The sequence below is a fragment of the Podarcis melisellensis genome (genome assembly GCF_964234715.1).
Source record: "Podarcis melisellensis genome assembly, chromosome: 9".
Classification (NCBI taxonomy): domain Eukaryota; kingdom Metazoa; phylum Chordata; class Lepidosauria; order Squamata; family Lacertidae; genus Podarcis; species Podarcis melisellensis.
This window is the reverse complement of record NC_138541.1, coordinates 59,720,349-59,747,191: the sequence shown is the minus strand read 5'-3', so window position 1 is coordinate 59,747,191 and position 26,843 is coordinate 59,720,349. Positions and strand designations below refer to the sequence as shown.

The window sequence follows — 26,843 nt, the reverse complement described above, 5'->3', positions numbered from 1 at the left end:
AAGCACTACCTTTCGGAAATTCCCCCAGGACTTCAATGCACCTTTGAAATCCTGTTAATGTCCGGGGAAATCTGGACATATGGCAGCCCTAAGAGAGAGCAATGGAGGGATGTGTGAGAAAACAGATTGCCTCCAGACCTGACTTTTCCTTCCCCTGCCTTTGTGCCTCTTAAGAGTATTCAGGTTGTCTTGATCTTCTAAACCCACAGCGAAACCCACACAGGCAGAGCTGAGAAGCCCTCAGGAAACTGACACAAACTCAGCTGCTGACTTATCTCTCTCTCCTCCTTCGCCCTTCCCTTCACACCAGTTTCTTCTCTGCTGAAGCTAGTAAAGGGCGGTGGTGCTTATCTGAAAATTAAGACGGCCGCATTGGCTTCTTTTTTGCTGCTTGAAATGGTCAATCATTGCAAAACGATGACTGCAAGGGGAATGGAGAAGGGGCCGTAATTTGTAATTACAGTATCGCCTTCCTAAGAACACGTTGGTTGCCAAAGTTTACAAGTGACCCTGTTTATCATCCTGAATCTGGTAAGTAGGTTCTTTCTTTCTTTCTTTCTTTCTTTCTTTCTTTCTTTCTTTCTTTCTTTCTTTCTTTCTTTCTTTCTTTCTTTCTTTCTTTCTTTCTGAAGGTCTATCTACCCACTTTCATCACTGATTATTAAGGATATTTCCAAGTACTCCCACTGAACGTCTCCACCTCCATCGTTCAGCCCGGACACTGAGGTCCACTTCTGAGGGTCTTCTGGTGGTTTCCTCACTGCGAGAAACCAAGTTACAGGGAACTAGGCAGAGGGCCTTCCCAGGAGTGGCGCCCTCCCTGTGGAATGCCCTCCCGTCAGATGTTAGGGAGATAAAGAATTGCACAACTTTTAGAAAGCATCAGGGAAGTTTTTAATGTCTGACATTTTGTTATTTTTTATACTTTGCCGGAAGCTGCCCAGAGTGGCTGGGGAAACCGAGCCAGATGGGTTGGGTATCAACAATAAAATTATTATTATCATTATTATCATTATTATCATTACAGTGGTACCTCAGGCTACATACGCTTCAGGTTACAGACTCCGCTAACCCAGAAATAATACCTCGGGTTGAGAACCTTGCTTCAGGATGAGAACAGAAATCGTGCTCCGGCGGTGCGGTGGCAGCAGGAGGCCCCATTAGCTAAAGTGGTGCTTCAGGTTAAGAACAGTTTCAGGTTAAATACAGACCTCCGGAACAAATTAAGTACTTAACCTGAGGTACCACTGTATATCATTATTATGATGATTTGAGTGGGACTTGAATCAGAACAGTTTTCTCTATTTGCCTTCTTCATTTCTACAAAAATTATTGTCATAAAAACAAAAAAACAAAAAAGAAAGAAAGAAAGGATGCTTGGGGGGCTGTCTGCTACCCTGTTTGATTTTTTTAAAAATATATTTTTATTAAAGATTTCTTAGTTTACAAAAATATGTGCATTGTCTCTTGACGTGTAGTGAGATTCATAGGTTTGTACACGTTCGGCAGCACTGCCTGCGCACGACTCTCCCAGTATCGCACAGCAGAGGACTGTTGGATCCGGGACGAAGTGCAAAGGAAAGTTTTAAAGCAAAGTTTTGACAATTAGCGTGATTTGGGTTGCTACAGTTTAAATATGTTGTCAACTTGAATTTTATTCTTACGCCGCCTCTATGTGTACGGCACTTTACGGAGGAATCAAGAAAATGCAAGTTCCTAGGCAGAAAAGTTTGCAATGTACCCTTTGCTCAGGCCTGGCAATAAATTGAGGAGGGCACATTGTCACTTCAGGCTATAATCCTCTACTTGTGAGTAGGCCCCACTGAGCTCAATGGGACTTACTTCTGAGGAGACATATATAGGCTTGCCCTGTTGGCAGGCATACTGAGAGTTACAGTGTTACCTCGGATTAAGAACTTAATTCGTTCCGGAGGTCCGTTCTTAACCTGAAACTGTTCTTAACCTGAAGCACCACTTTAGCTAATGGGGCCTCCTGCTGCTGCCGCGCCGCCGGAGCCCAATTTCTGTTCTTACCCTGAAGCAAAGTTCTTAACCTGAAGCACTATTTCTGGGTTAGTGGAGTCTGTAACCTGAAGCGTATGTAACCCAAGGTACCACTGTCTAAGGAAGCTGCTTTATATTGAATCAGATGCTTGGCAGCAGCTTTCCAGGATTCTCTCTCAGAGCCCAGGTTCTCACCTGGAGATGCTAAGGATTGAACCCAGCGATTTCTGCATGCAAAGCAAACACTCTTAACACCGCTCTTCCCCAGCAGGGGATGAGGACTAAAGGGTTGGGCCAAACGCTTTGAGGGAAAGGTGAATTTTGAGTAGAGATTTGAAGAGAGAGAGATAGCATCGTGCTGGTTTTTGAGGAAGCAGTTCCAAGCAGGAAGGGACAGGATGGGAGAAAGGATGGAGTCATTTGAAGATGCAGAAGAAGGGGCCTTCTGACTCCTCAGGGTGTTGGAGCCGCGAGAGCAATGGGGCACCATGAATGGGACATGTGTGGTCAATTAGCACCGATTCAAAACTATCAGTATTTCAGAATAAACTTCAACCATAGTTCATGAGGTTTAGAGAAGCTACAGCCTTTCCTATACCGTTGAGTGTTGTTTGGCTAACCTTTAGGGATTCCACACTGACCCACCAAGTGTCCCTATTTTCCAGAGACAGTTCCGGATTTACAGAAGCCATCCCAGTTTCTGATTTGATCCTGGGATGTCCCGCTTCTCCTTAGGATGTCCCTATTTTCATCAGAGAAATGGTGGAAGGTATGGAGTTATGAGGCCGATGAGATAAGTAATTATACAGCATTTAGAAGACATCTGAAGGAAGCCCTGTATAGGGAAGTTTTAAAATGTTTCGTTATGTTTTATATATGCTGGAAGCTGCCCAGAGTGGCAGGAGCAACCTAGTCGGGCAGGTGGCTGGCTATGATGATGATGATGATGGAATAGGACATTCCTATTTTCATTGGAGAAATGTTGCGAGGTTATGCAGTGATGGAGATGGGAAGCCAAATATACCTGCAGTAGAGGGCACAATCTAGTTAAAATATTCTCATCCCAGTGATTTCAATAGAAGATGTTTAAATATATGCTTATCTGCCCCTTTGAAATTAAGAGACTTCGCGGCCACTTAACTTTGGTTGGATAAAGCACATGCATGCACCCATACCATATATTTGCCAGCTCAAGTTTATGCATTTGGTGTTGTGGGTCCAACTCAACTGAACTCCCTCCCATCAGAAATCAAGCAGGTAATGCTCTGCTGTTTCAGACACCAGGTTAAGATGGTTTTATTTCAGGAGATCTTTGCACCTTGAATTTTGTTCTAATGTTGTATTTTTCAGTGTTTTAATGTGGGTTTTTAATTTTACGTATCGTATGTTTTTATTTTCGTAACTCACTCCGAGTCCCGCAAAAGCCTTCTTTGGAATCAATAGTAACACTGCGGAAAGAGCAATCTCAATCGGGATATTTTGTCCTAAATTCAGATCGTGTTCAGAATACACGCAGAAATAGATTCATCATAGGGGATAAAGGAAGCCGAGGCCGCACTGGGCGCAACATCTGGGGGTTAGGGGGCGCAAATCCACGGGTTAGGGGGTGCAAATTACTTGCCTTGCCCCGGGTGCTGACAACCCACGCTACGCCACTGTTCCTCACTTCCACTTCAATTGCAGGACTTGTTCTGGGAAAGATCAGGCAGGGATATGATGTCAAACGTTCCACGCAGAATAACCTGGAATAAACAGGCAAAGAAAGAGAAATGTTCCCCTCTGCCGCCATGTATAAAACAATCTAAATGATGAGAGGCCTTGCTACAGAATTAGGAGTGTAAAGCTGAAATCATCAGTCGGTTTCTGTGCATCTAAATCCATGTTAGATTGTAGCCTGGAGATTTTCACAGGTTACATGACTCTAATCTTGTCTACTTAGAAGTGAGCCCTATTAAATTCAGTGGGGCTTGCTCCCAGGTAAACAAGTTTAGAAATCCTGTCTTGTTCTGTAAGTGCTTACCGTTAACAGTTCTAACAAACATGCTAGCATTTACTGTATTATTAGGATGTATTATTAATGTTTGGGGTTTTTTTTTTTTTTAAAAAAGTGTATATTTCTCTGAAATGAAATCTGGCCCATAGAAGTGACAGTGATACACGATCTTCTATTCTTCCAATTTGAACAATGAAATGCCATCGATTTAAATGGGAGAAAGTTAAGAATGTGCTTGAATATTCCACTGAAACCAATGAGATTTGAAGTTGCTCAATGTGATCCTGTCCTTATCTCCTGACAAGCTGGTTCCTAAAATGGTCATGATCCATGACTTGTGGATGCAGCTGATGTCAAAATTTTAGCATCCACAGATGGGACATAGAAAAAGGCCGCATTTGAAAGGAAGGCTCCCTAGTAAATTGGCTGAATGCTCTGTTCTAAAAGGCTGCTGACACAATTATTATTTTTCTTTCTAGCATTGCCACACTTCACCCCTGTATTTTATAAAGTGTGTGTGATATGTGCGCATATACAAACATGGCTGAAGTTCCAGATTCTTCTCTGAATCGAACAAGTTGATAGCGTACAGAATACTAAGCAATGTGCTTTGAGAAACTGACTATCAGTGGTCATTTTAAAAGACGCCACCAGACCTTACAAGGGAAAGATGGTTGCCGTCAGATACATTTTGTATCAAAAACCCAAGGACTGGGAAGTCAACATGCCATTCCAAACTTTGGACCACAGTTTGCAGTGCTTTTTACACAGTCCATAAACCACTGCAGTTTAGGTGCATGAGCCTTAAGCCTGCAGAAATCACAAAAGTGTTCCTTTTGGGTTCCAACTATGTGTGTCCCACCCAGAGATCATTTCTTTGTGAGAAAGAAAGGAGTCTACTGTCTCTTGCAGACCCTCCAAATGCCCCTATTTTCCAGGGACGTTCCTGATTTAGAGAAGCCGTCCTGGTTTCTGATTTGATCCCAGAATGTCACACTTTTACTTAGGACATCTCTATTTTCATTGGAGAAATGTTGGAGTTATCCGACCCCCGAGCGGCCTGAAGGCAATCCTGTATAGGGAAGTTTTTTCTTAATGTTTAACATTTTATTATGATTTTATATATGTTGGAAGCCACCCAGAGCGCTGGGGCAACCCAATAAGATGTGTGGGGTATAGATAGTAAAATTATCATTATGGAATGGGACTTCCCCATTTTCACTGGAGAAATTTTGGAGGGTATGCAGAGGTCCAGAGGAGCTCAGGCCACTTGCTGCTTTTGAGGCCCCTTGCCATAATAACAACTAAAAATGACAACACACAAAAGCAAAACAAGGCACCAAAAATGATGTGGGGACACTTGGAGGGTCTGCCTCTGAGGAGGACTGAGGATTCTTGCTTCTTCTACAGAATATGCATTTTAACCTAAGCTGCTCCCCACAGATTCTGTTAGATTGGGGCACACACAGGTTGGGAAACGAAGATATATACCAGGGAGCCCAGGTGGCTATAGACATGGTGTCAAATACGTGTAGTGGCCTGATGGTGTTTGGCTAGCAGAATATGGATGCACAGCACCATAGGTCAGTGCTGTTTTTTTAAAGGCGGAATTGACATCCGGGAGAATCTCCAAAAGATGACCCCCTTTCCTGGATCTTTTTACGGCCATTTTGTAAAAGAAGCTCGACAACAACTCTGGATTTTCCTTTAAAAGCTCAACAATTTTGGGGTGTCTTGGCCTTTTACACCAACCCGATATCCTTCTGCCTAGTGACCACACAATTCAAAAGCATCTGGTGTGATGTTAGTGTGGCATAGCTGTGAGTCTAGAGGCACCATTTGCCCTATCTGTGATGCTTTATCTTCCTTCTCCTAAATAGGAGTCAGAGAAGCAATACAGGCCCATTGCAGACAGCTCAGTCTCTGAGTGCATCTGCAGCTTATATGTTAGGTTCTCTGTAAGTTGCATCTGAATCTTGCACCCCACAAGTACAATAGGCATATTTACTAAATGTGTTTATACACCTGTACCTACTGATTTATAATATGTCCCAGAATTGCTGCAAATGTCAGGTTCAAACTTCATAATCTGGAAACATACGGGTGTACCAGTAAATGACCAGAAAATGGCTACAGAAATATGTTTTTGCAATGTGGAGCTTTCCATCATTCACACACCTTGGGCTTGCCTCAGATTAATCCATGCATTGTAACCTTTTTGACAACTGCTTCTTTCCATTTTCAGTACAAAAAAGGAAGGTTATCATATATTTACCAGGTCTCACTTAGGTGCCTTTAAAAACAGCTCTAAAAGCAGAAATTTATCAGGCAGCCATTTCCCCACAATCAATCTCCAGACCAAAAACAAAACAAAAAACAAGAACTCCTTCACCTCTTACATTTCTATGTGTCAGGCACTATGTGTCAACACACATGAACAATATCAGAAAAAAAGAGATGAAAATCTTAGGCCAAACTAAACATGACTTTGACCGTGCAGTTTGGTCTCGCATGGATTATTTTGGTTTAACAAAGAGCTGCTTCAGGGGACCCCTGAGCCAGAATAGGACCATTGATGCTTTCCTCCAGTTGCAATGCCAGGCAATTCAGATTAGGACGGAAGTGAAAAAAGGGTTAAAGACAACCACCCCTCACCCCAATCTAGTCCCCCCCCCACCTCTTCACCTCTGGTTATTATATAACTAACTAAAACAGCTATACAAAGCCTAACTGTCCCACAGACTTCATGTTTCGCTCGACGCTTAGCAGAGAATGAAATGGTTGTGATTAAAGTCTACGTTAACATTCTCCTCCCATAGACCCAGAAATTCCTGTTTTCATAAAATTCATAAAATAGAATGTCATTCTGCTAAGTGACTCGATTTTTTAAATTTTTTGTTTTAGGGTAGGAGTATTTCACGAAGCCGTTTTGATCCAAAGCAATCACTCTGGAAGACAGGTGTAGAGGAAGGTAAGGAGAACTGTGAACTGCGCTCACAAAGCAGGCATCTGAGAGGGTTGCTTCTTGCCTGTGGAAGTCCAGTGTACCATAAATTTATCAGGCTTTCGGAGGTTGTATTTAACTCCAGTCAGATTAAATCAAATAAACAAGGAATATTTGGTGTTCATGTTGGAGGGGATGCCAGAAAACAGGGAATTATGTTCATATGTGGTGGGGGTGTAATTATGTACATTTCTTTTTTTTACAAAAGGGTGTTTAAGGAGATAGCAGAAATCACTGGGTTAAAGCTGACCAAAAGTCCAGAGGTAGCATTATTATCCATTTCCGATGGGGTGGAAGGTTCTCAGGCTGTGAAGGGCTTGCTCACAAATTTATTGACAGCTGAACGAATTATGAAAGCTAGAAAGTGGAAGGGACAAGCAGAATATAAAACGGAAGAATGGTATAAAGAGGTGTGGGATAGAGCTAAAAATGATGATGATAATGATAATGATGATGATGATGATGATGATGATGATAATAATAATAATAATAATAATAATAATTTATTTATACCCCGCCCTCCCCAGCCAAGACCAGGCTCAGGGCGGCTAACAACCAATAATAAAAACAAGTTGATTAAAATACAATTTAAAAGATTAAGATACAACATTAAAACACTAGGGTAGGGTGCAATCTCTTCATAGGAGGAGAAAGGAAAAAGAAAGAGGGGGAGGGAATCAAACTGATTCCAAGCCAAAGGCCAGGTGGAACAACTCTGTCTTACAGGCCCTGCGGAAAGAAATCAGATCCCGCAAGGCCCTGTTCTCATGAGACAGAGCAGAATTAACATGTTTATTAATGATAAATTAACATGTGCCATTAAGGTAATGTGCAATAAGGAATATGCAGGAGAAATGATGAGATACGGAGGGTGTTTGTAGAATTTGTACTGATAAAGGGGTCAAACCATCTCCAGAGGTATTTACATTTTGGGAGCTTGGATAGTTACAGTGGAATGGGTGCAAATTTTTATTCTTATCTATTTATGATTATTAATTTGTCAAACTAAAATTATAATTTTTTTATCAGGATTTAAGATGAGTTGATGTGAACAATACAGCGTGACCCCCTTTCATTGCTGTTTTTAGTTAAAAGCAGCTGGGTATGTGTGGGTGGCTCTGAGCTTGCTTTCAGCATCCCAGGGAGTGGGTTAGCTCTTTCCACATGTCATTTCCCGGACATGGTCCCGCATCCTGAAGCCATTGTTGCAGATTTGTGGGTTGATGATGTGCTGCGGCTTCTAATAGGGGTTTATACGTATGCATGTGTTCAACTAGGGGTGCCAAACGCCCAGATATTTTATTATTTCTTTCTTTTATTTGGACCATTTATATACCGCTCGTAGTTAGGCAAAGCTCTTTAAGCGGTTTACAACATGGGTTAAAACATCTTAAATAAACAGCAAATACCGAAACAAAAAGGAGAGGATTTCTGTAAAACTTAAACTAAACAGAGCATCCTCGTCAGTATCAAAATAAACATTGCCATATAAAAATCAGCTGCAAAAAATGCAAGGAAAATCCATGGTAAAGGACTAAATCCAAGTATCCTCTAACCGATCAGGAAGCAAAATAATTAAAAATGAAAATGAGCTAAAAAGCATAAATTTCACCTTAAAAACACACACAAAAACCTGATTCACAATAAGCAAAAGAAATTGTACAGCACTTATATAGATTTCCCAAAGATCAGTGCTGTTTCAAAGATACTTTAAATGGTAATCTGACCAGTGTAGGACTGCCATATGAGTGTTTGTAACAACTTTTGGGGTTTCCTAAGAAAAAAGCTCAAAAATATTGGGGTGTTACTTTTTGAAATATGGTAATAATAATGATAATGATGATAATAATAATGATAATAATGATGATGATGATAATATATTATTTATACCCCGCCCGTCCACCCCAGCCACGCTAGGCAACCCTAGGACCTGTCCGCAATTGAGCAAAAAGTAAATCGCATCACCTTTTGTTCTGGATTTTTTACCCTTAACTGCAGGGTTTTTCTGACTCTGATTAGACTTCCCAAGGATTTTTTATTTATTTTTATTTTTAAAACTCTGTATTTAAAGGGGGAAAGACTTTTCAGGGTACAATCTGGAGTCTAGGCAGGGAAATGAATATTGTTTTATTACCTTTAGAGCCAAAGATGCTACTACTGAGTTATTTAAAGGGATTACAATGAAGGATGTTGACTTGGAAATGACTGTTAACCTCCTTATCAGTGTCAGGATCCGTATAGCAGCAAACTGGAGGTGAAATTTCACTCCATCAATTCTTGGAATGATGTAATAGAAAATGGAATATAGCAATACTATTTAAATTAACTTACCGGAGAAGGAGTAACAAACAGCAATCAAGTAAGTTTGGTAAAAGCTGGATTTTAATTAGGATGCAAGTAGATAAATAGGGACCGCTTACCAGCGGGAAGGTAAACGGCATTTCCGTGTGCGGCTCTGGCTCGCCAGAGCAGCGATGTCACGCTGGCCACGTGACCCGGAAGTGTCTCCGGACAGCGCTGGCCCCTGGCCTCTTGAGTGAGATGGGCGCACAACCCCAGAGTCTGGCAAGACTGGCCCGTACGGGCAGGGGTACCTTTACCTTTACCTTTTTACAGTATGAAGGCCATTTTTAGGCAAGTGCAGAAGCTGAAATCCATCTTTTTTTTCATTCAAGGGAATGATACACCCTGACTTTTCATGTAAGTGGTTTGAAGAGTCAGGGAACCGCTCCATAAACATTAACATTCAGGGTTCTGCTTCGCTTCCCAGTTTAATTACGGTACTCAGAAATAGCAATGGGTTCTTTTGTTTGTTTATTAATTTTCCAAATTTGTATACAGCTTCATTGTTAAAAACTTCAGACCTCTAAGCAAAATATGCATAAAAATGATCAATCAAAGTCAGAAGTTGAAACAAGCTGACCTAAAAAAATCCCAATTATACATAAAACCAGCGCTTTGCTAATTGCACAAGGTAAACACACATACATATGTACAGCGCTTTTTTCTGGGAGGTACGCATACCCCTAAACATTTTGTGAATCTTTGTACTTTTGTCCATTTACTGTATTTATTTCCCCCGATTTGAACTATAAAATGATGATTTTCTTGAGTCAAAATGAGAGTACCCCTAAACAATTTTTGAAAGAAAAAATGCACTGCATAAAAAACCAATAGTCAAATGTGTGTGAGAGAGAGAGAAAGAGAGAAGAAAATGGCCTATCAAAATGCCTGTCAACCTTACATATTTCCCCTGCTTTTGTACTGACTGCATGGCGGGTTGTTCTGAAACTGCTCCTCTGAAGAGCTCCAATCTCTGAGAGACTTTGCAGCCTCCCTACTTTTATTGTGCAAGTCTTTTCTAACTTGTTGAAACAGTGGTGGAGTTCATTGCACATTGGAAGCTATTAGAAAACTCTGCTGTGAAAACTTTAGTGAAGCTGTTTGCTGCGGACTAGAACCCTCAGGTCCACAGTCAGATTCACCGAAGCAGGGGGGGGGGGAAATATGAGGGGAAGCAGTGGCGCGGCGCGTCACTTCTCACTTATTTTAAGCTGAAGCTGTGGAACGAAAGTCAGAACTAACAATGGAAGAAAAAAGCGGTTAAATAGTACTAATGCACCATGTTCATGAATGCACAAGTAAAACGGGGTTTCCTTTCCCTATACACTTACCTGTCGTTGCTGTTCATTGTTGCTACGTATTATTTCATACACGACCTAATCATTAGCCTTTCTAAGTGGTGTGCATAAAAATCATGCAGAAAACGAACACTGTGAAAATTCTTCCTATAAACAGACAGAGACATGAATACTAGCTTAATGGGTTCGCTGGTACAAGAAAGCCTTTCCTTGAAGGTTCAGCAAGGGGGGTGCCTGCCTAATCTCTCTTTTTTTAAAATAAAATAAAAAAATATTTGGTTTTTCAGACTAAAGTTTTACAATCATATATCCAACACACAAAAACAAGATTCCAAAGAAGCTCCTGGACTTTCCCCCTTCCCTTTGTGGGTATTATTGTTAATCATTTCCTCCTGCATCTTTTTAAATACAGGTAATCCAATTATTTTACCTCTCCATTGTGTCCAAAATTCACCATTAAACTATAAGTGTTATTCCAATCCTACTAATGATTTTAACTGTTTACAATGGTTTTTAAGATAAGTTAGAAAATTTCCCCCATTCCTTATGAAGATTTTGGTCTTTCTGATTCTTCTGGTCATTTTAGCCATTTTGGCATAATCCATCAATTTAATCTGCCATTCTTCCCTGGTCGGGACTTTACCTTCTTTCCATGTGCCTGCTTGATCTGTTGTGAGGGACTTCCACAGGCTACGGCCCTGAATGCACGAACTTACAGGCAAACACTAAAAGCAGCTAAAAAGGGCTTTAAAAGCAATCCAAATGGCAGTGGCTGACGATAGGTTTAAACCAGGGGTCAGCAAACTTTTCAACAGGGGACCCGTCCCCTGTCCCCCAGACCTTGTGGGGGGCCGGACTATATTTTGAAAAAAAAAAAAAATGAACGAATTCCTATGTCCCACAAATAACCCAGAGATGCATTTTAAATAAAAGCACACATTCTGCTCATGTAAAAACACCGGGCAGGCCCCACAAATAACCCAGAGATGCATTTTAAATAAAAGGACACATTCTACTCACGTAAAAACACGCTGATTCCCGGACCATCCGCGGGCTGGATTTAGAAGGCGATTGGGCCGGATCTGGCCCCCGGGCCTTAGTTTGCCTACCCATGGTTTAAATGATGTGATGCGAAATTAGTACCTGCGGCAAGCAGGGGCGTGGGGTGAAATTTTGCATAGGGGGACAGTTAGGGCCAGAGCTGTCAGCTTGCAAGGGCAAATTGAGGGGTAGATGTGCACATGAGCATTGCGAGCCTCTGACGGGATGCCAGAGCCCTCCTGCTTCCTTCCCAAAGGCGGGCGGGCTATGGGATTGTGGCAGGATGGCTCTTGGACCCGTCAGAGCATCGTCCCAAGCTGGGCAGAAGGTTTTGGGACGGAGGCTCCAGGGGAACATTTAGGGGACTGGCTTAGCCCCCCTAGACTACACACCACTGGTGGCAAGGGACTCTTTTCATTCATCTGGAAAAGCCGACCATGACAAAAACCTCTTCCAGAAAGTAGAGACTGTGGGAATCTGTCATATCTCAGACAGCGATGCTTTTCCGAAGGCTAGGGGCAGCCATGCTGAATTCTGAGTTACTGTGGAGCAGGATTCTGGTATTATGAAGAGTTTAATGAGAAACTTTCTTGCAGAGCGCAGTGACCTACCGGGTAATATAGGGGAGAGCTTATCTTCTTTAGAGGCCATTCTTCTGGGATCAAAACCTTGTGTTTTATATATATATATATATATGGTAAAGGGACCCCTGACTGTTAGGTCCAGTCGCAGACGACTCTGGGGTTGCGGCGCTCATCTCGCTTTACTGGCCGAGGGAGCCGGCGTACAGCTTCCGGGTTATGACCAAACCGCTTCTGGCGAACCAGAGAAGCGCATGGAAACGCCGTTTACTTTCCCGCCGGAGCAGTACCTACTTATCTACTTGTACTTTGACGTGCTTTCAAACTGCTAGGTTGGCAGGAGCAGGGACCGAGCAACGGGATTGTGTGTGTGTGTGTATGTGTATACACACACACACACTTGTGTTTTATTGCTACTTCATTTTTGTTTTGGGTTGCCAAAAAGTGAAAATCCGGACACAAATGCAGTTGAGGGTGGTTTTTCTTTTTGCAAAAACTGCCAAAAAGTCAACACTTCTGATGTGGGTTTTCCTGGATATTATTGTCACTTTCCCAAAACTACAACAATATTTTAAAAAATCATAGTATATCCAGCTAAAGGCAGGGCGTACAAAATCTAAACGTATTAAATGACAACCCCTGTTTTCGGACATAATTAAACAACAAACTCATTTCCATTAATACCAATGTAGCTGTTCAACAGTCCTCCAGATAATCCTGAGAATTGTAGTTTAGTGAGAGCCTTTTACCAGTTTGTGTCTGGGATAGACATGCTCCTGGAATGCATCAGAGTAGATTTTTCTTTTGCACAGTCAGTCTTTACAACTGATCCTTGGCTCCACCTTCGGTCCTTCCTGGCAGAACCAGAGGACTGTTGTGGCCAATCTACACAATTTGAAGAGCTGAGACAGTGCCGGATTCTCTCAAACCACCTCCTTCCTTTTTTCTCAGAGGCTTTTTTCTCACATTTCCTATTTAACACGAAAGCACGAGCATGGGAGCCCACAAAGGTCCCCAGCCGGTACACCTTCCTCAGTTACTGCTGCTTTTGTGCTGTACGTAAAATTGCATTTACACACAATGACCCTTAGCTATGATATGGCTGTAATAAAATTGCAGTCAGGCAAACCTACGAACCCTGAGCTTTTAAAAAGCACAACAAATATTTGTTTATTTTTTAAAAACCATGCAAATAATATAAGCAAAGGGTGCAAAATAAACGCCCAAATTAATTGTGCTAAGAAACCTTTAGAAATGCAGAGGCAAGTCTTATAACTTTAAAAAGTAACGCTTACGTTGCTGCATGAACCAACTACGTCAGATGCATCAAGTTGATAGTGAAGATGTTCCAGAGGGTTCACTGCATTGCTCTGTGGAAGCAAAAAAAGAAAAAAGAAAAAAGAGGGCATCTTATATCACTTTAAAGACTAACACATTTATTATGCAATTATTATCGGTTTTAAAAAATATATAATCTTGCTCTTCAGCCAAATCTCTAAAAAGAAATGAATGAGAAACACAGTCCCTGCCTTCAAGTTTATAACCTAAAAAAAATACAACACAAACAGAAAATGCATACCCGCCAACATTTCTCCATTGAAAATAGGCTGCTCTGGTATCGCCAGAAGTGGCTTAGTCATGCCGGCCACATGACCCAGAAAAACTGTCTGCGGACAAACGCCAGCTTCCTCGGCTTGTAAAGTGAGATGAGCGCCGCAACCCGAGTTGTCCGCGACTGGACTTAACTGTCAGGGGTCCTTTACCTTTACCTTTTTACCTACTCCACAACAACAACAACAACAACAACAACAACAACAACAACAACAACAACATTTATATCCTGCTCATCTGACTGGGTCGCCCCACCACCCAGAAAGTAAAAGTGATGGCAAGCACGAAACTACTGAATTACAGTTCAGTTGTAAAATCAATGGATTTTATCACACTGCCTGTGCTAGCTGGATTACCAATGCCACAATATCTGTGCTATCAACACCTGTTTTATTTATTTTTTTAGAAAGTCCACTGTTAATAGGGTAAATCGTATTATTAACAGTGGCCAGTCCCAGGAAACAGTTCTTAATAACACACACATCCTGCCACTGTTGTCAATTAACACAGGGGTACAAATTTCCTGCACTTTCTTTCCTTCTGACCTCACCAGAAAGAGGAAGACAAAGATACAGTTGGATATACGTCTATACATGTGTGTGTATGTGATACACAAACACACACATGGGGGGGGGGACTTTAAAAAGTGAGTCCAAAAGGAAATGAGCTGCAGAAATTCAGACAGTGATCATCACCTGCAACTCAGGTTAACACTTCGTGAATCTGTTTATATGTAGTCTAGAAATATATTGGTCTTGAAGGCACTACAACAGTCCATCTTGTTTCTAATGCTTTATTCCAGGGTTTCGAGAGGCTATTCAATAAATAAGTAATGCCAAATCAATTCCATTTCCATTGTAATTCACTGATTTATATTGCAAACTGACTTGTCATTCTCAGATGAAGGGCAGCCTTGAAATTTAATGAGCAAAATAAAAATGATAACAAATGGGCATAGGCTGTTCATGGATGAGCAGCTACAGATTTCAAATCTAGAGGAGGTTCCTGCTGGCTCATTTATGATGGCAAGTCTAAAATCCCTTGCTTTTGAAATCCATCTCCTATCTATGATCTCTCTTGCAAACACTTCCTCCCGTTAACATGAAAAACTGAGCACAGAGATCGTAATCTTCCTACGCCATCTGTTTTTCTTTTCTGTAGTGCAGGGGGAAGGTAGCTTGTGGCTCTCCAGTTATCGTTGAGGAAAGGCTGTGTTATCTGTTGTTGTTGTTTAGTCGTTTAGTCGTGTCCGACTCTTCGTGACCCCATGGACCAGAGCGCGCCAGGCACTCCTGTCTTCCACCGCCTCCCGCAGTTTGGTCAAACTCATGTTGGTAGCTTCGAGAACACTGTCCAACCATCTCGTCCTCTGTCATCCCCTTCTCCTTGTGCCCTCCATCTTTCCCAACATCAGGGTCTTTTCCAGGGAGTCTTCTCTTCTCATGAGGTGGCCAAAGTATCGGAACCTCAGCTGTCCTTCCAGTGAGCACTCAGGGCTGATTTCCTTCAGAATGGATAGGTTTGATCTTCCTGCAGTCCATGGGACTCTCAAGAGTCTCCTCCAGACCATAATTCGAAAGCATCAATTCTTTGGCGATCAGCCTTCTTTATGGTCCAGCTCTCACTTCCATACATCACTACTGGGAACACTACTGTGTTATCTGCTTGCATGCAAAAGGTCTCAGGTTAAATCCCCCATGAGGCTGAGAGGGATGCTGTCTGAAAAATCCTGGATGTCATGGGACTGGTTAGGCACAGAGGAATGGTGGTAGACACTACCTGGGGAATCCCCAAGGCAAGAAAGCTCAAAGCCTTGGGAGTGGTGGTCAGAAGGAGAAGAGGGAGCAGACTGGGAGGAGGAGGTTCGGAAGCTGAAGAGAGTCTGTGGCCGAGAGCTGTCCAGAATCAAAGTCAGGAGAGGAAGGAGGTCAAGAGGTAGAGATGAGTCAGACCAGGGTGTCTCCTCCTGCTGCTTCAACACTCTAGGCTCTCCCATGATCTCCCAGGACCAGAAGAGGTATGAAGAGGGAACAGCAGAGACAGGCACGCTGGCCTAGTCTCAGATTTCTTGTACAGTGGTACCTCAGGTTAAGTACTTAATTTGTTCCGGAGGTCCGTTCTTAACCTGAAACTGTTCTTAACCTGAAGCACTACTTTAGCTAATGGGGCCTCCCGCTGCTGCCGCACCGCCGGAGCACGATTTCTGTTCTCATCCTGAAGCAAAGTTCTTAACCCGAGGTAATATTTCTGGGTTAGTGGAGTCTGTACCTGAAGCGTATGTAACCTGAAGCGTATGTAACCTGAAGCGTATGTAACCTGAGGTACCACTGTAGAGGTAAAAGGTAAAGGACCCCTGGATGGTTAAGTCCAGTCAAAGGCTACTATAGGGTTGCGGCGCTCATTTCGCTTTCAGGCCAAGGTAGGCGGCGTTTGTCCACAGACAGCTTTCTGGATCATGTGGCCAGCATGACTAAACCGCTTCTGGCGCAACAGAACACCATTACAAATGCCAGAGCGCACAGAAATGCCATTTACCTTCCCGCCACCGCGGTACCTATTTATCTACTTCCACTGGCATGCTTTCGAACTGCTAGGTTGGCAGAAGCTGGGACAGAGCAACAGGAGCTCACTCCGTTGCAGGGATTCGAACTGCCAACCTTCTGATTGTCAAGCCCAAGAGGCTCAGTGGTTTAGACCACAGCACCACCTGCTTGGGAAGGACCTGGAGGAGGAGGAGGAGATTTAGGCAGCTGTGGGAAGTCGAGGACCTTCAGCCTCCACAACTGCTCCATAGGGGCAAGACTCACAGAGAAGGGTTGCTGTGCTCATTAGGCATGGCTCCCTGAGCAAGCCTCTTTGAATAAAGAGTTAACTTTGCATACCCCGTGCGATTTATTGCTGGCTGGCTCCCTGTCACTGGAGTATTGCTGCCAGCCAGTGTATGCTAGGCATTAAAGAGCTAGCTAGACCAATGGTCCGACTCAGTATAAGACAGTTTCTTATGTTCCATGATCCTTGGCAAAGGGTAGCCCCGGAGTAGGGCATTGCTTTGCATGCAGAAGGGCTCAGTTTCTTTTTTCTTTTCAAGACATTTTTTTTTAATTTTACAGATAAAAATATACAAATAAACACACATCAATAAAATCATGCTGTATGTAGAGATTCTTCGAATCTCGCGACTTCCCCCCATCTCGTCCATGGAGTCTTATCTTAAATGTCTACAACTGCATATTAGTCCATACTCCAGTTTTTATATTAAACCATATTGTCCATAATGTTTTTTACAATACAAATGAGTCAAAATCCTGCTCTTGTTTCCATCTGCTTACAGTGGTCTCCTAGATAACTTATAAATTCTTCCCATTCTTTTATAAAGTTTTTGTCCTCTTGGTTTCTGAGTTTCCAGTCAGCTTTGCCATCTTGGCATAATCCATCAACTTGGTTTGCCATTCTTCTCTGATAGGGACTTTATCTTCTTTCCATCTCTGGGCTAGTAGCATCTGAGCGGCTTTTGTTCCATACATAAAAAGTCTTTTCTGCTCTTTCAGAAAGTCGGTAGCTGTAATTCCTAATGAAAAAGCTTCTGGGTTTTTTTAAAGCAAAAGTTATTTTAAACATTTTTTTTCATTTCATTATAAATCATCTCCCAGAAAGCTTTTATTACCTTACAAGCCCACATATGATAAAAGGTACTTTCCCCCCCTTTAAATTTCCAGCAGATATTTGAACTTGTCTTGTACATTTTTGCTAACTTTGTAGCAGAAGGGGTCAGTTTCAATCCCTGACACCTCCATGGTCTGACTTGTTCAAAGGCACCTTCCTATGTTCCAACTGAACTGAATTAATCAAGCTCTGTTAGCATAGCCTGTGGTCAGAAATGATGGGAGTTGTAGTCCGACAACATCAGTCTGTTCCCCTGCCCCCTTACCGTATGTCTTGTTTCCAGAGAAAACTCTGAAGTCTTAACCTGGCTGGTCTTCCTTCCTTTAACCTCCCACATATTCAGTTAAAGTAGCTTTCTCTCTCTCTCTCTCTCTCTCTCTCTAATTTTTATTAGTTTTTTAACATATCATTTTCAACAGTAATTAAACATACTTTTACATCTTATTCAAATTTTTGACTTCCATCAATCCTGTCTGAAAATTTTCCAATCTAATCTCTTAGTATGCATTTCTTATCTTCCCTATTACATTTCAAACTCATAACCAATATCTCTATCTTTTTCTACTTTGTAACACTTCGTGTATTTCTCCTTACAAAACTTCTTGTAGTCCTACTAGATTAATTTGTTGATTACAGTTGCTCTTCAAATAATTCATATACTTCTTCCAATCTTCTGTAAATCTCTGGTCCCGCAGGTTTCAAATCCTTCCTGTCATTTTGTCCAATTCTGCATAGTCCATTAATTTTGCCTGCCATTCTTCTTACGTCGGACAGTTAAAGTAGCTTTCTGACATCATTGAAGTTTCCAGCGTTACGTTCTGACTGTTCCCTGAATGGATCTGCCAATCTGTTCACACGGCTGGTTCGCAGAAATAAGCGGCCCTTTCGAAAACTTTCCAAGAAGGCTTGCATGCCACGTTGGGTCAGACTCTATCTCAAGCCATTCATGTTGCACACATGCATAGCAGGAAATGCCTCTTCTGATGCAACGATTGCCTTATAAACGGTGACAAGCAGAAGTCGGAGTGCTGGGCAGTCACGCCGCCGAGGATCGGACGTTGCCTTTGAGAAGTTCACAATCCGCTCCAGAGGAATAGCTGTGTTGGTCTCTTAGCAGCAAAACCACAATTGCCAGCGGCACCTTATTGTGGCCGGAGCTGTTAAGGCAATAGCTGTACAGATGGAATGAATTTTGTTTGCCTTTGTGGTTAACGAGAGAATAAGGAATCTGGGTTGCATTGACTCCTATGGGTAGGTAAGACGCATCTTTCTCATAAAACCGATAGGATTTAGTGCTGCTCCTGTCAAAGTCAGTCGGAAAATGCCACGCTCAGTGGCATCTGAATGCTTTGGAAGTTCTTGTGTGGGGAGAGGGAGAGGGAATTTGTGAGACACCCAGGCAAATAAATGCTCAGGGAGGTTCACTTGGCACCTTCATTATACACCTTTAGGTGCCAGGCAAAAACATTCCTCTTTAACCAGGCCTTTGGCTGATTCACATTCGATGCCCTTTAAGAATGCGTTGTTGTTGTTGTTTAGTCGTTTAGTCATGTCCGACTCTTCGTGACCCCATGGACCAGAGCACGCCAGGCACTCCTGTCTTCCACTGCCTCCTGCAGTTTGGTCAAACTCATGTTGGTAGCTTCGAGAACATTGTCCAACCATCTCGTCTTCTGTCGTCCCCTTCTCCTTGTGCCCTCCATCTTTCCCAACATCAGGGTCTTTTCCAGGGAGTCTTCTCTTCTCATGAGGTGGCCAAAGTATTGGAGCCTCAGCTTCAGGATCTGTCCTTCCAGTGAGCACTCAGGGCTGATTTCCTTCAGAATGGATTGGTTTGATCTTCTTGCTGTCCATGGGACTCTCAAGAGTCTCCTCCAGCACCATAATTCAAAAGCATCAATTCTTCGGCGATCAGCCTTCTTTAGGGTCCAGCTCTCACTTCCATACATCACTAATGTGTTAGGAGGGGGTTATTGGGTTGATTTTGTTTTTATTTCGAATGCAGATTTTGTGTTTTTATCTTGTAAATTGCATAGGGTTGCCATATGCCCTCTCTTCCATGGGTAGAGTTGTCATAGTGATCCATCCTTAAAAGGAGAAGTCGGCATATTTGTCCTCTCTTTTGCTCTCCAAAACATGGCAACCCTATTTGCGATTAAAATGTGAAAGGCTAGCTACGGAAATGAATGGACTATGCAGAAATGGCAAAACTTACTCGAAGAACAACTTTCCTTTTTATTAAGGAATGGAGATCACTTACAGTGGTAGCTCGGTTAAGAACTTAATTCATTCTGGAGGTCTGTTCTTAACCTGAAACCTTTCTTAACCTGAGCTACCACTTTAGCTAATGGGACCACCCGCTGCCACTGCGCCGCGATTTCTGTTCTTATCCTGAAGCAAAGTTCTTAACCCGAGGTACTATTTCTGGGCTTGCGGAGTCTGTAACCTGAAGTGTCTGTAACCCGAGGTACCACTGTATTGAATATTTACAAACAAATTGTAAACAAATTAAGACATGAGCAGGATTATTGCAAAAACTTGCAGTTTCTAAAACTTATATGAAATGGATGAAGAAAATAATAAATAAATTGGGATATGCAGAGGGGGGAGAGTAAATTTAGGGAACCGCAGAAAGAAGAGGAGGGAAATCAACGTTTGATATGTAAGAATTACTTTATATTTTTCTGTTGAAATATTTGTTTTAAATGAAAATTATAAATAATTAAAAAAATAACGTGAAAGGCTAGAAGTAGGAAATACAGTAAGTTAGGAGTAAGTGAGGAAACTCTAATGAAGTACTCTATTGAGGAGCCCCCAACCCCTATCCAGCAATAGGAAGCCTCTGGAGAGAGAACTTTGTGTGGCATTTTCTCTAAATTTTTGAAAAGCTGCATTTTTAAAAAGAAGACAACAATTAGAGCCGCTCAGTTACAAGTGACTGGCCACAATCTCTGTTCAGCTACAGGGAACAGGTTTTTTTAAAAATTGTTTATTTGAATTTTCTGTTTTATCATACAGTGGTACCTCACAGATAGGTAGCCGTGTTGGTCTGCCATAGTCAAAACAAAACAAATTTCCTTCCAGTAGACCTTAAAGACCAACTAAGTAAGTGGTACCTCAGGTTAAAGTGGTACCTCAGGTTAAGTACTTAATTCGTTCCGGAGGTCTGTTCTTAACCTGAAACTGTTCTTAACCTGAAGCACCACTTTAGCTAATGGGGCCTCCTGCTGCTGCTGCGCTGCCAGAGCACAATTTCTGTTCTCATCCTGAAGCAAAGTTCTTAACCTGAAGCACTATTTCTGGGTTAGCGGAGTCTGTAGCCTGAAGCGTATGTAACCCGAGGTATCACTGTATTATCAATGCATAGTATGTTACAGTCAAACACATGGTAATAAGAAAGAGGGGGGGGGAGAACACAAGTATAAGACATATATTTGTAAATAATAATAGTAACATAGCTTGTTTCTCCAATTTAATTAACTCTTATAAGCCTTAATTTAAACTCTCCTTCCACTCTTTCTCTGGTTCCCTATCTGTTGTCTTTTTGACTGCATTTTCTTGTTTTACTAAATTATTTTCATTACCTTACACTCTCCCACTTTGTCACATCTACTGCTGAGTATTTCCCCCGTCTGTTACACTTACTTTCTTGTTATCATATTTTTCCATATATTATATATATAATGTCCAGTCCTCTTTTAAATCCTTACGTCTTTATTTCTTAATCTATTTGTCATGTTGGCAAGTTCTATATATTCTAATATCTTAAAGGTGCCATTCTTCTCTTGATGGTACATCTACAGGGAACAGTTAATTCAGGGAGCATGGAAATAACTTTTGTGTGGCATCCAAAAATGGAGGCAGACTGTATTACTGTCACAAAATGATATGGTCGCCTCTGTATTCAGCTTTGCTTTCCCTTTGAGTTGACGGTGGATACTTTCTCTGGGTTTTGTGTGTCTGTTTTCCTCTAAATTTTAGAAAACGGCATTCTTAAAAAGACGGAAAATATTGGAACAGATCACTAAAAAGCAAGCGGCATTCTCAGCTACAGGGAACAATTAATTCAGGGAGCTGCGGAGAGGGGTTGAGGGAGGCAAAATTGGCGGGTCGGTGGAGGGTTCAGCACTCCACTGTTTTAAATGGCAGACCTGAATTCTAACAGGAGGATCTAACACTCATAGGGGAAGCCAATTGGGTGCATTCTACATGTTCTTGGGACTACAATTTTCACCTACCTGAACCATTGGGCTGATGGGAGTTGTAGTACAATGATGTCTGGAGGACCTGACATTGGCTTCCCCTCTAGCAGGTCCTCCTGATGGTGCCAGTATTTTGCCAGTACTTCTATCCCTTATGTATGGGGTGCAGGTGGCGCTGTGGTCTAAACCACTGAGCCTCTTGGGCTTGCCGATCGAAAGGTTGTCTGTTTGAATCCCCGTGATGGGGTGAGCTCCCGCTGCTCTGTCCTGGCTCCTGCTAACCTAGCAGTTCGAAAGCACACCAGTGCAAGTAGATAAATAGGTACCGCTACGGCAGGAAGGTAAACGGTGTTTCCGTGAGCTCTGGTGTTTACGGTGTCCCATTGCGCCAGAAGCAGTTTAGTCATGCTGGCCACATGACCTGGAAAGCTGTCTGTGAATAAACGCCGGCTCCCTTGGTCTGAAAGCGAGATGAGTGCCACAAACCCATAGTCACCTTTGACTGGACTTAACCATTTACCTTTACCTTTACCCTCATGTACCGGTACACTAGAAGCATGGTAGAAGTTTAAGAAAGTGGACGGGTTGGAAAAAGTGCTGTAAGAAATGTGCTTGAGATATGTGCTTGGCTTCAGATATGTGCTTGGCAACAAAGCTTACCAATTGCTGATCCTGCACCAGAGCTAATATCTCACCATTGAAGCTACCACACAAGGTTTTTTATAAGGATGAGAAGAGGTGTGCGGAGAATTGTGCACACCAACTGGACAGGGATAATCTAATCACAATAAATCTCTAATGACCTGTGACTCGCAACAAAAAAATCACATCTGTGCTCTCTTCTTGTTTTTGTAGAGAACGTGTTTAACTCTCCTAAAAGCGTCAATATTGAGCGGGAGAGAAGAAGATTTCAGCTCCTGGGGCAAAACTGCCAAGAAAACACTGCGGAAACCTGGGCAGATTCCTACTGAATGGCGCTCATAGTAGTGGGACGCCAGGAAGTGCTCATCCAGATTCTCTTTTAGAATAAGTAACCTTTGAGGAAATGTTGGATTCGGTCAAATGTGTCCTGGTAGGAGATGCGGCTGTTGGGAAAACGGCTCTGCTGCTGCGCTTTACTTCGGAGACTTTCCCGGACACTTACAGACCCACTGTTTATGAGAACACTGGGGTTGACGTCTTCCTGGACGGCGCCCAGATCAGCTTAGGCCTTTGGGACACGTCTGGCAGCGATGCCTTCAAAGGCATCCGCCCCCTTTCCTACCAGCAGGCTGACGTGATTCTCCTGTGCTACTCGGTGGCCAACCAGAACTCGTTCCTCAGCTTGAGGAGCAAATGGGTTACGGAGATCCGGACACACTTGCCTCGTATTCCCATTCTGGTGGTGGCTACCCAGATTGACCAGAGGGAGACTGGACCTCACAGCGCCTCCTGCATCAGCCCGCTGCTCGGGAAGCGGCTAGCGAGGGACATCCGAGCAAAGGCCTTTGTGGAGTGCTCATCTCTCGCCAATAGGGGCGTCCAGAAGGTGTTTGAGTGTGCCGTCCGGACAGCGGTGAACCAAGCAAGGAAACGAGCCCGGAGGAAGCTTTTCTCAGTCAACGAGTGCAAGGTCTTTTGAACTCTGACTTGGCCTTTTCCGCCTCTCTCACAAAACAGACTCCCTTTTGTGCGGCAGAAGGGCAGCGACGCAAAGGCTGACAAACAGGAGCACACCGTGTTAGCATTCATGGTGAGCCGTGACCAGCATGGTGGGAACTTCCTTTGCAAAGAACAGAATAGGACTGCCCTTCTCCATAAGCATGCGATGGTCCCATTTGGCTCCCAGTGGCATTGACGGAACAAAAGCTGAACTGGAGACTTTTGAACAGGAGCACGTTGTTAGCATTGTGGGGGATTTTGGAATGTATTTATTCCATGGTGGTTGAAATCTTTTTAGTGAAGCATCATGGATTGGAGAAATCTGATGGAGACTTGCACAGGTTTTCTTCCAGGGCCATGGCTTTCACCAAAGTACGACCAGGGTTTTAGTTCCATAATGGTGCTGGAGATTAGGTTCCTGAAACTAGCAACCAACCAACCCACCTCACACATGACAGCCCTCAGGACTACCTGGGGACTCAAGTGGGCAGGGGGATCAGTGGCCTAGCTACACTGTTTGATTTTGTTTAACTTGGTTTAATTTATAACTTGAATTTGGTGTCAGCCCGATGTCTGCGGAAGCAAATTCCTAGTGTGAAGAAAATCGTACAAGACTATTCTGTCTACTCAAGTGTGGAGGGTTAATTCTGATCATTCTGATGCAACAGAAGATCAGTGGTGGCGAGACATGCTTTTAATAGCTACGTGTCAGAAATAAGTCCTGCAAGCATAAATTACTGTCTTGGTGGCATTGGGATGAGACAAGCTATGCTTACTTGCTTCTTCATACCAGTTCAAGGCAGAGATTCTCCCTTTAAGAAGTAGGCAGCTCTTCTGTCTGCCCTGGGATATGAGCACAAAGGAATTAGTGAGGTGACCATTTATTTTATTTTTTCTGGTAGGCTTCCTGTGTGTGCCACAGGTTCCTGGTGGGCAGAAATTCAACAGGATCAAAGCGTTCCTCACCCCTGGAACCCCATTCCTGACAAAGCTCCACCTATAGAAATTCTGCCTGCATATCATTGGTAAAGGCCAGAAGAAAGACAGAAAAAAGAGAGCAACCTTTACAAAATACATGGTTTTGTTGGGGGGTCTAAAAGCCGGGTTGAAAATGTAACTGACCATTTATATATGAGACCTAAATATATGAATCTAAAGCTAAGAAGTGTGTAGTACATATTTTTAAGTTCCCAAGATGAAATTTAACGCCTTTTAACAGAAACTAAATGGGAATGTCAGAAGCTTTCCTGCAGGGAAGTCATAGAAAACAATCCATGAGGTTTATTAGTTGGGACTGTTAACAGCTTGAACTGTTGGCTGTTTAGATCTTGCCATTAACTTTACTAGATACAAGGATGTAATCTGGTAGCAGTTTTGTTGGAGAATGAGGGTAGATTTGCCTCCAACACTCATCTGTTCCCCGCAATCTACAAGCATTCTAAGAAGATAAGAATGATCTTGCTAGGTGGGTCATACCAGGGTTTATCCTTCTGGCCCAATTATCCTGTATCCAAAAATGGCCAGTCCCACACATCTGAAAGCTCTCAAGCCGGACATGAACAGTTCTCCCCTCTTGTCTCCACCTCCTTTTACTCGCAAGTAGACTGTCTCTGCACATAGCAACTTAGATATCATGATTTGCAACCTTCATGGATCCTTCAAACTACTTGTCATTGCCACCTATGGTGTGGGGTCCCTGAGCTAATTATCCATTGTAAACTATTTTTAAAACTATATCCTGGAATTATTTAAATTATTAAAACGCTGTCTAGAATTCCCCACTTGGCTTTGCCAATCCACACACCGCAGATGACTGCAAGTGCAGAACTTCTGCATGGGACTGCCAACTTTTTAAGCAGCTCCTGCTCCTGTGCCTTTGACAACAGGCTGCTGTGCAGACATCACTTATTCTTGTGCCAAAAAGGGCTTCTTCTCCTGATCTTTGCAGATCAAGTTGCAGGGAAAAGCACAGGTTCAGACCAAGACATCTTTTCCCCTGTTCATTTGGCAGTCCTGTCTACACATGTAGTGTCACAGCGCAAAATATATTCTGACATTCCCTGCATATTTGAATCAGCATCACAAATGACAGGCTGAGAATACAGGAAGTTGTTATCGAAACATGTGACCAGTACATCCTGAGAACCTCTTCAGTGCTTTATCATGAACTCTGCTTTGCAGTGTCAGTTCAACTACCAGTGATTACACCGATGAGATAATCCATATTTAATTTTCAAGAACCTCTTTGCTTGCTGTGACACCCAAGGGTGAGTGGGCAGAATGGAAACTGCCTCCCATTTTGAGGTCTGCCAAGACCGTGCTTAAATTAGACACCTAGGTGGAAGAGATTAAAGGAGGTGCTCATAAATGCTGTTTCCTGTACAAACAGGAAGCTTTTAGGGCACATAAAGTAGCACTAATGATTTAAACGGAACAGGTGAGATACGAATTACAGCCTTCTGTTTCTGATGTTAAATGTCCATTTTAGATGAGCACTAAAACAGCATATGCACCATTTCCTCATGTATATGTTTCTGAACTCTAGTTTTCTTGAAATAAAAATCATATAAAGTCATTTGCGGCAAAGAGCGTCTTTTCGTCCCTTAAGGAGGGTCGTTTGGGATGACGAAATGGCAAGGCAAAAAGTGGTCTGTTTTGTTCCCGGTCCGTAGCTTCTGGTTGAAATCCGCTTTTAAGTTCTTACACCACAAATGTTTGGGGTTCTTTTCCTAGTCCTTTTGCTGCTCTATCGGGCAAGTGTGCTCCTCCAAGCAGCAATGACGCAGCAGTATTGGGAAAGTATTGCAGCATTAATGAAGCTGAATACTGTGTGGATGTCAAGGACTGGACTGAGAAGGAATGGTGGGAACCGCCCTCCTCCTCTTCCTGCACCTTCCCGAGAAGAGGAGGACAGTATAGATTTAGAACAGTGGTTTGCAGAAGGTCATAGTTCAGAGGCTGCAGCGGGGAGAAGCTGGGAAATATTGGGAGAGCAGCAAGAAGAAGAAGCACTACCAAGGGAGAGACAGTTAACAAACTCAGTGTCTCTGGAAAGCACTCCTGACCCCCCTCCCAGGACCAGGCGTGCATTGAGAGTAGGAGAACAGAAAGCTCAGAGGCAGAAAGCACAGATCAGCCGGCACAGGGGTGACATAGAACAGGAGAGACGGAGGGAGTGGGACTTTACCTGGGCAATGCCATTATCTAAGAGAGACCGCATTCCTTTGTCTCTCACTGTGAATATTGAATAAACTACTTGATAAGAACTCTTTTTTTTATCTGCTTCTTTGCTGCCACAGTAGAAGAGATAGGATTCCCAGAAGCCTGACAGTCCAGTAAAAATCCAGTAAAATCCACTACTAAAGACCCTCCAGGGTGGAGTGGCTCAAAGCCTCTTGATTCATGGTCTCACTGAGCAGTGAATGTAGAGGTGCAAGAGGACTCCTGAGTTTGCAACCTAGT

General features: G+C 42.8%; 2 protein-coding genes across 8 annotated transcripts in view; one reads left to right on the top strand and one right to left on the bottom strand.

The window, feature by feature from the left end:
* The window catches only part of LOC309377412 (uncharacterized protein), a 48,814-nt gene that overhangs the window by 19,332 nt on the left and 2,639 nt on the right, over window positions 1–26,843 (bottom strand). For all 3 annotated transcript variants that reach the window (XR_014171528.1, XM_081924657.1, XM_081924658.1), the window contains exon 2: window positions 13,560–13,634. Coding sequence is in view for 2 of the 3 variants with exons in the window: in XM_081924657.1 (XP_081780783.1) it covers window positions 13,560–13,634 (75 nt within the window). In the remaining variant the exon portion in view is untranslated. The remainder of the gene's footprint in view (window positions 1–13,559; window positions 13,635–26,843) is intronic.
* On the top strand, window positions 10–25,956 carry RHOH (ras homolog family member H). 5 transcript variants are annotated; one of them, XR_014171518.1, is made up of 2 exons: window positions 10–531; window positions 2,670–3,550. XR_014171518.1 is itself a non-coding variant. In XM_081924652.1 (2 exons), exon 2 carries the CDS (start codon window positions 22,786–22,788, stop codon window positions 23,359–23,361), a length of 576 nt encoding a protein of 191 aa, XP_081780778.1. In that variant the 5' UTR covers window positions 10–531; window positions 22,596–22,785; the 3' UTR covers window positions 23,362–25,956. The 5 variants fall into 5 exon arrangements, 4 of the variants coding, with proteins under 4 accessions (XP_081780778.1, XP_081780776.1, XP_081780777.1 ...); XM_081924652.1 differs by lacking the exon at window positions 2,670–3,550 and adding an exon at window positions 22,596–25,956; XM_081924650.1 differs by lacking the exons at window positions 10–531; window positions 2,670–3,550 and adding exons at window positions 6,164–6,968; window positions 22,596–25,956.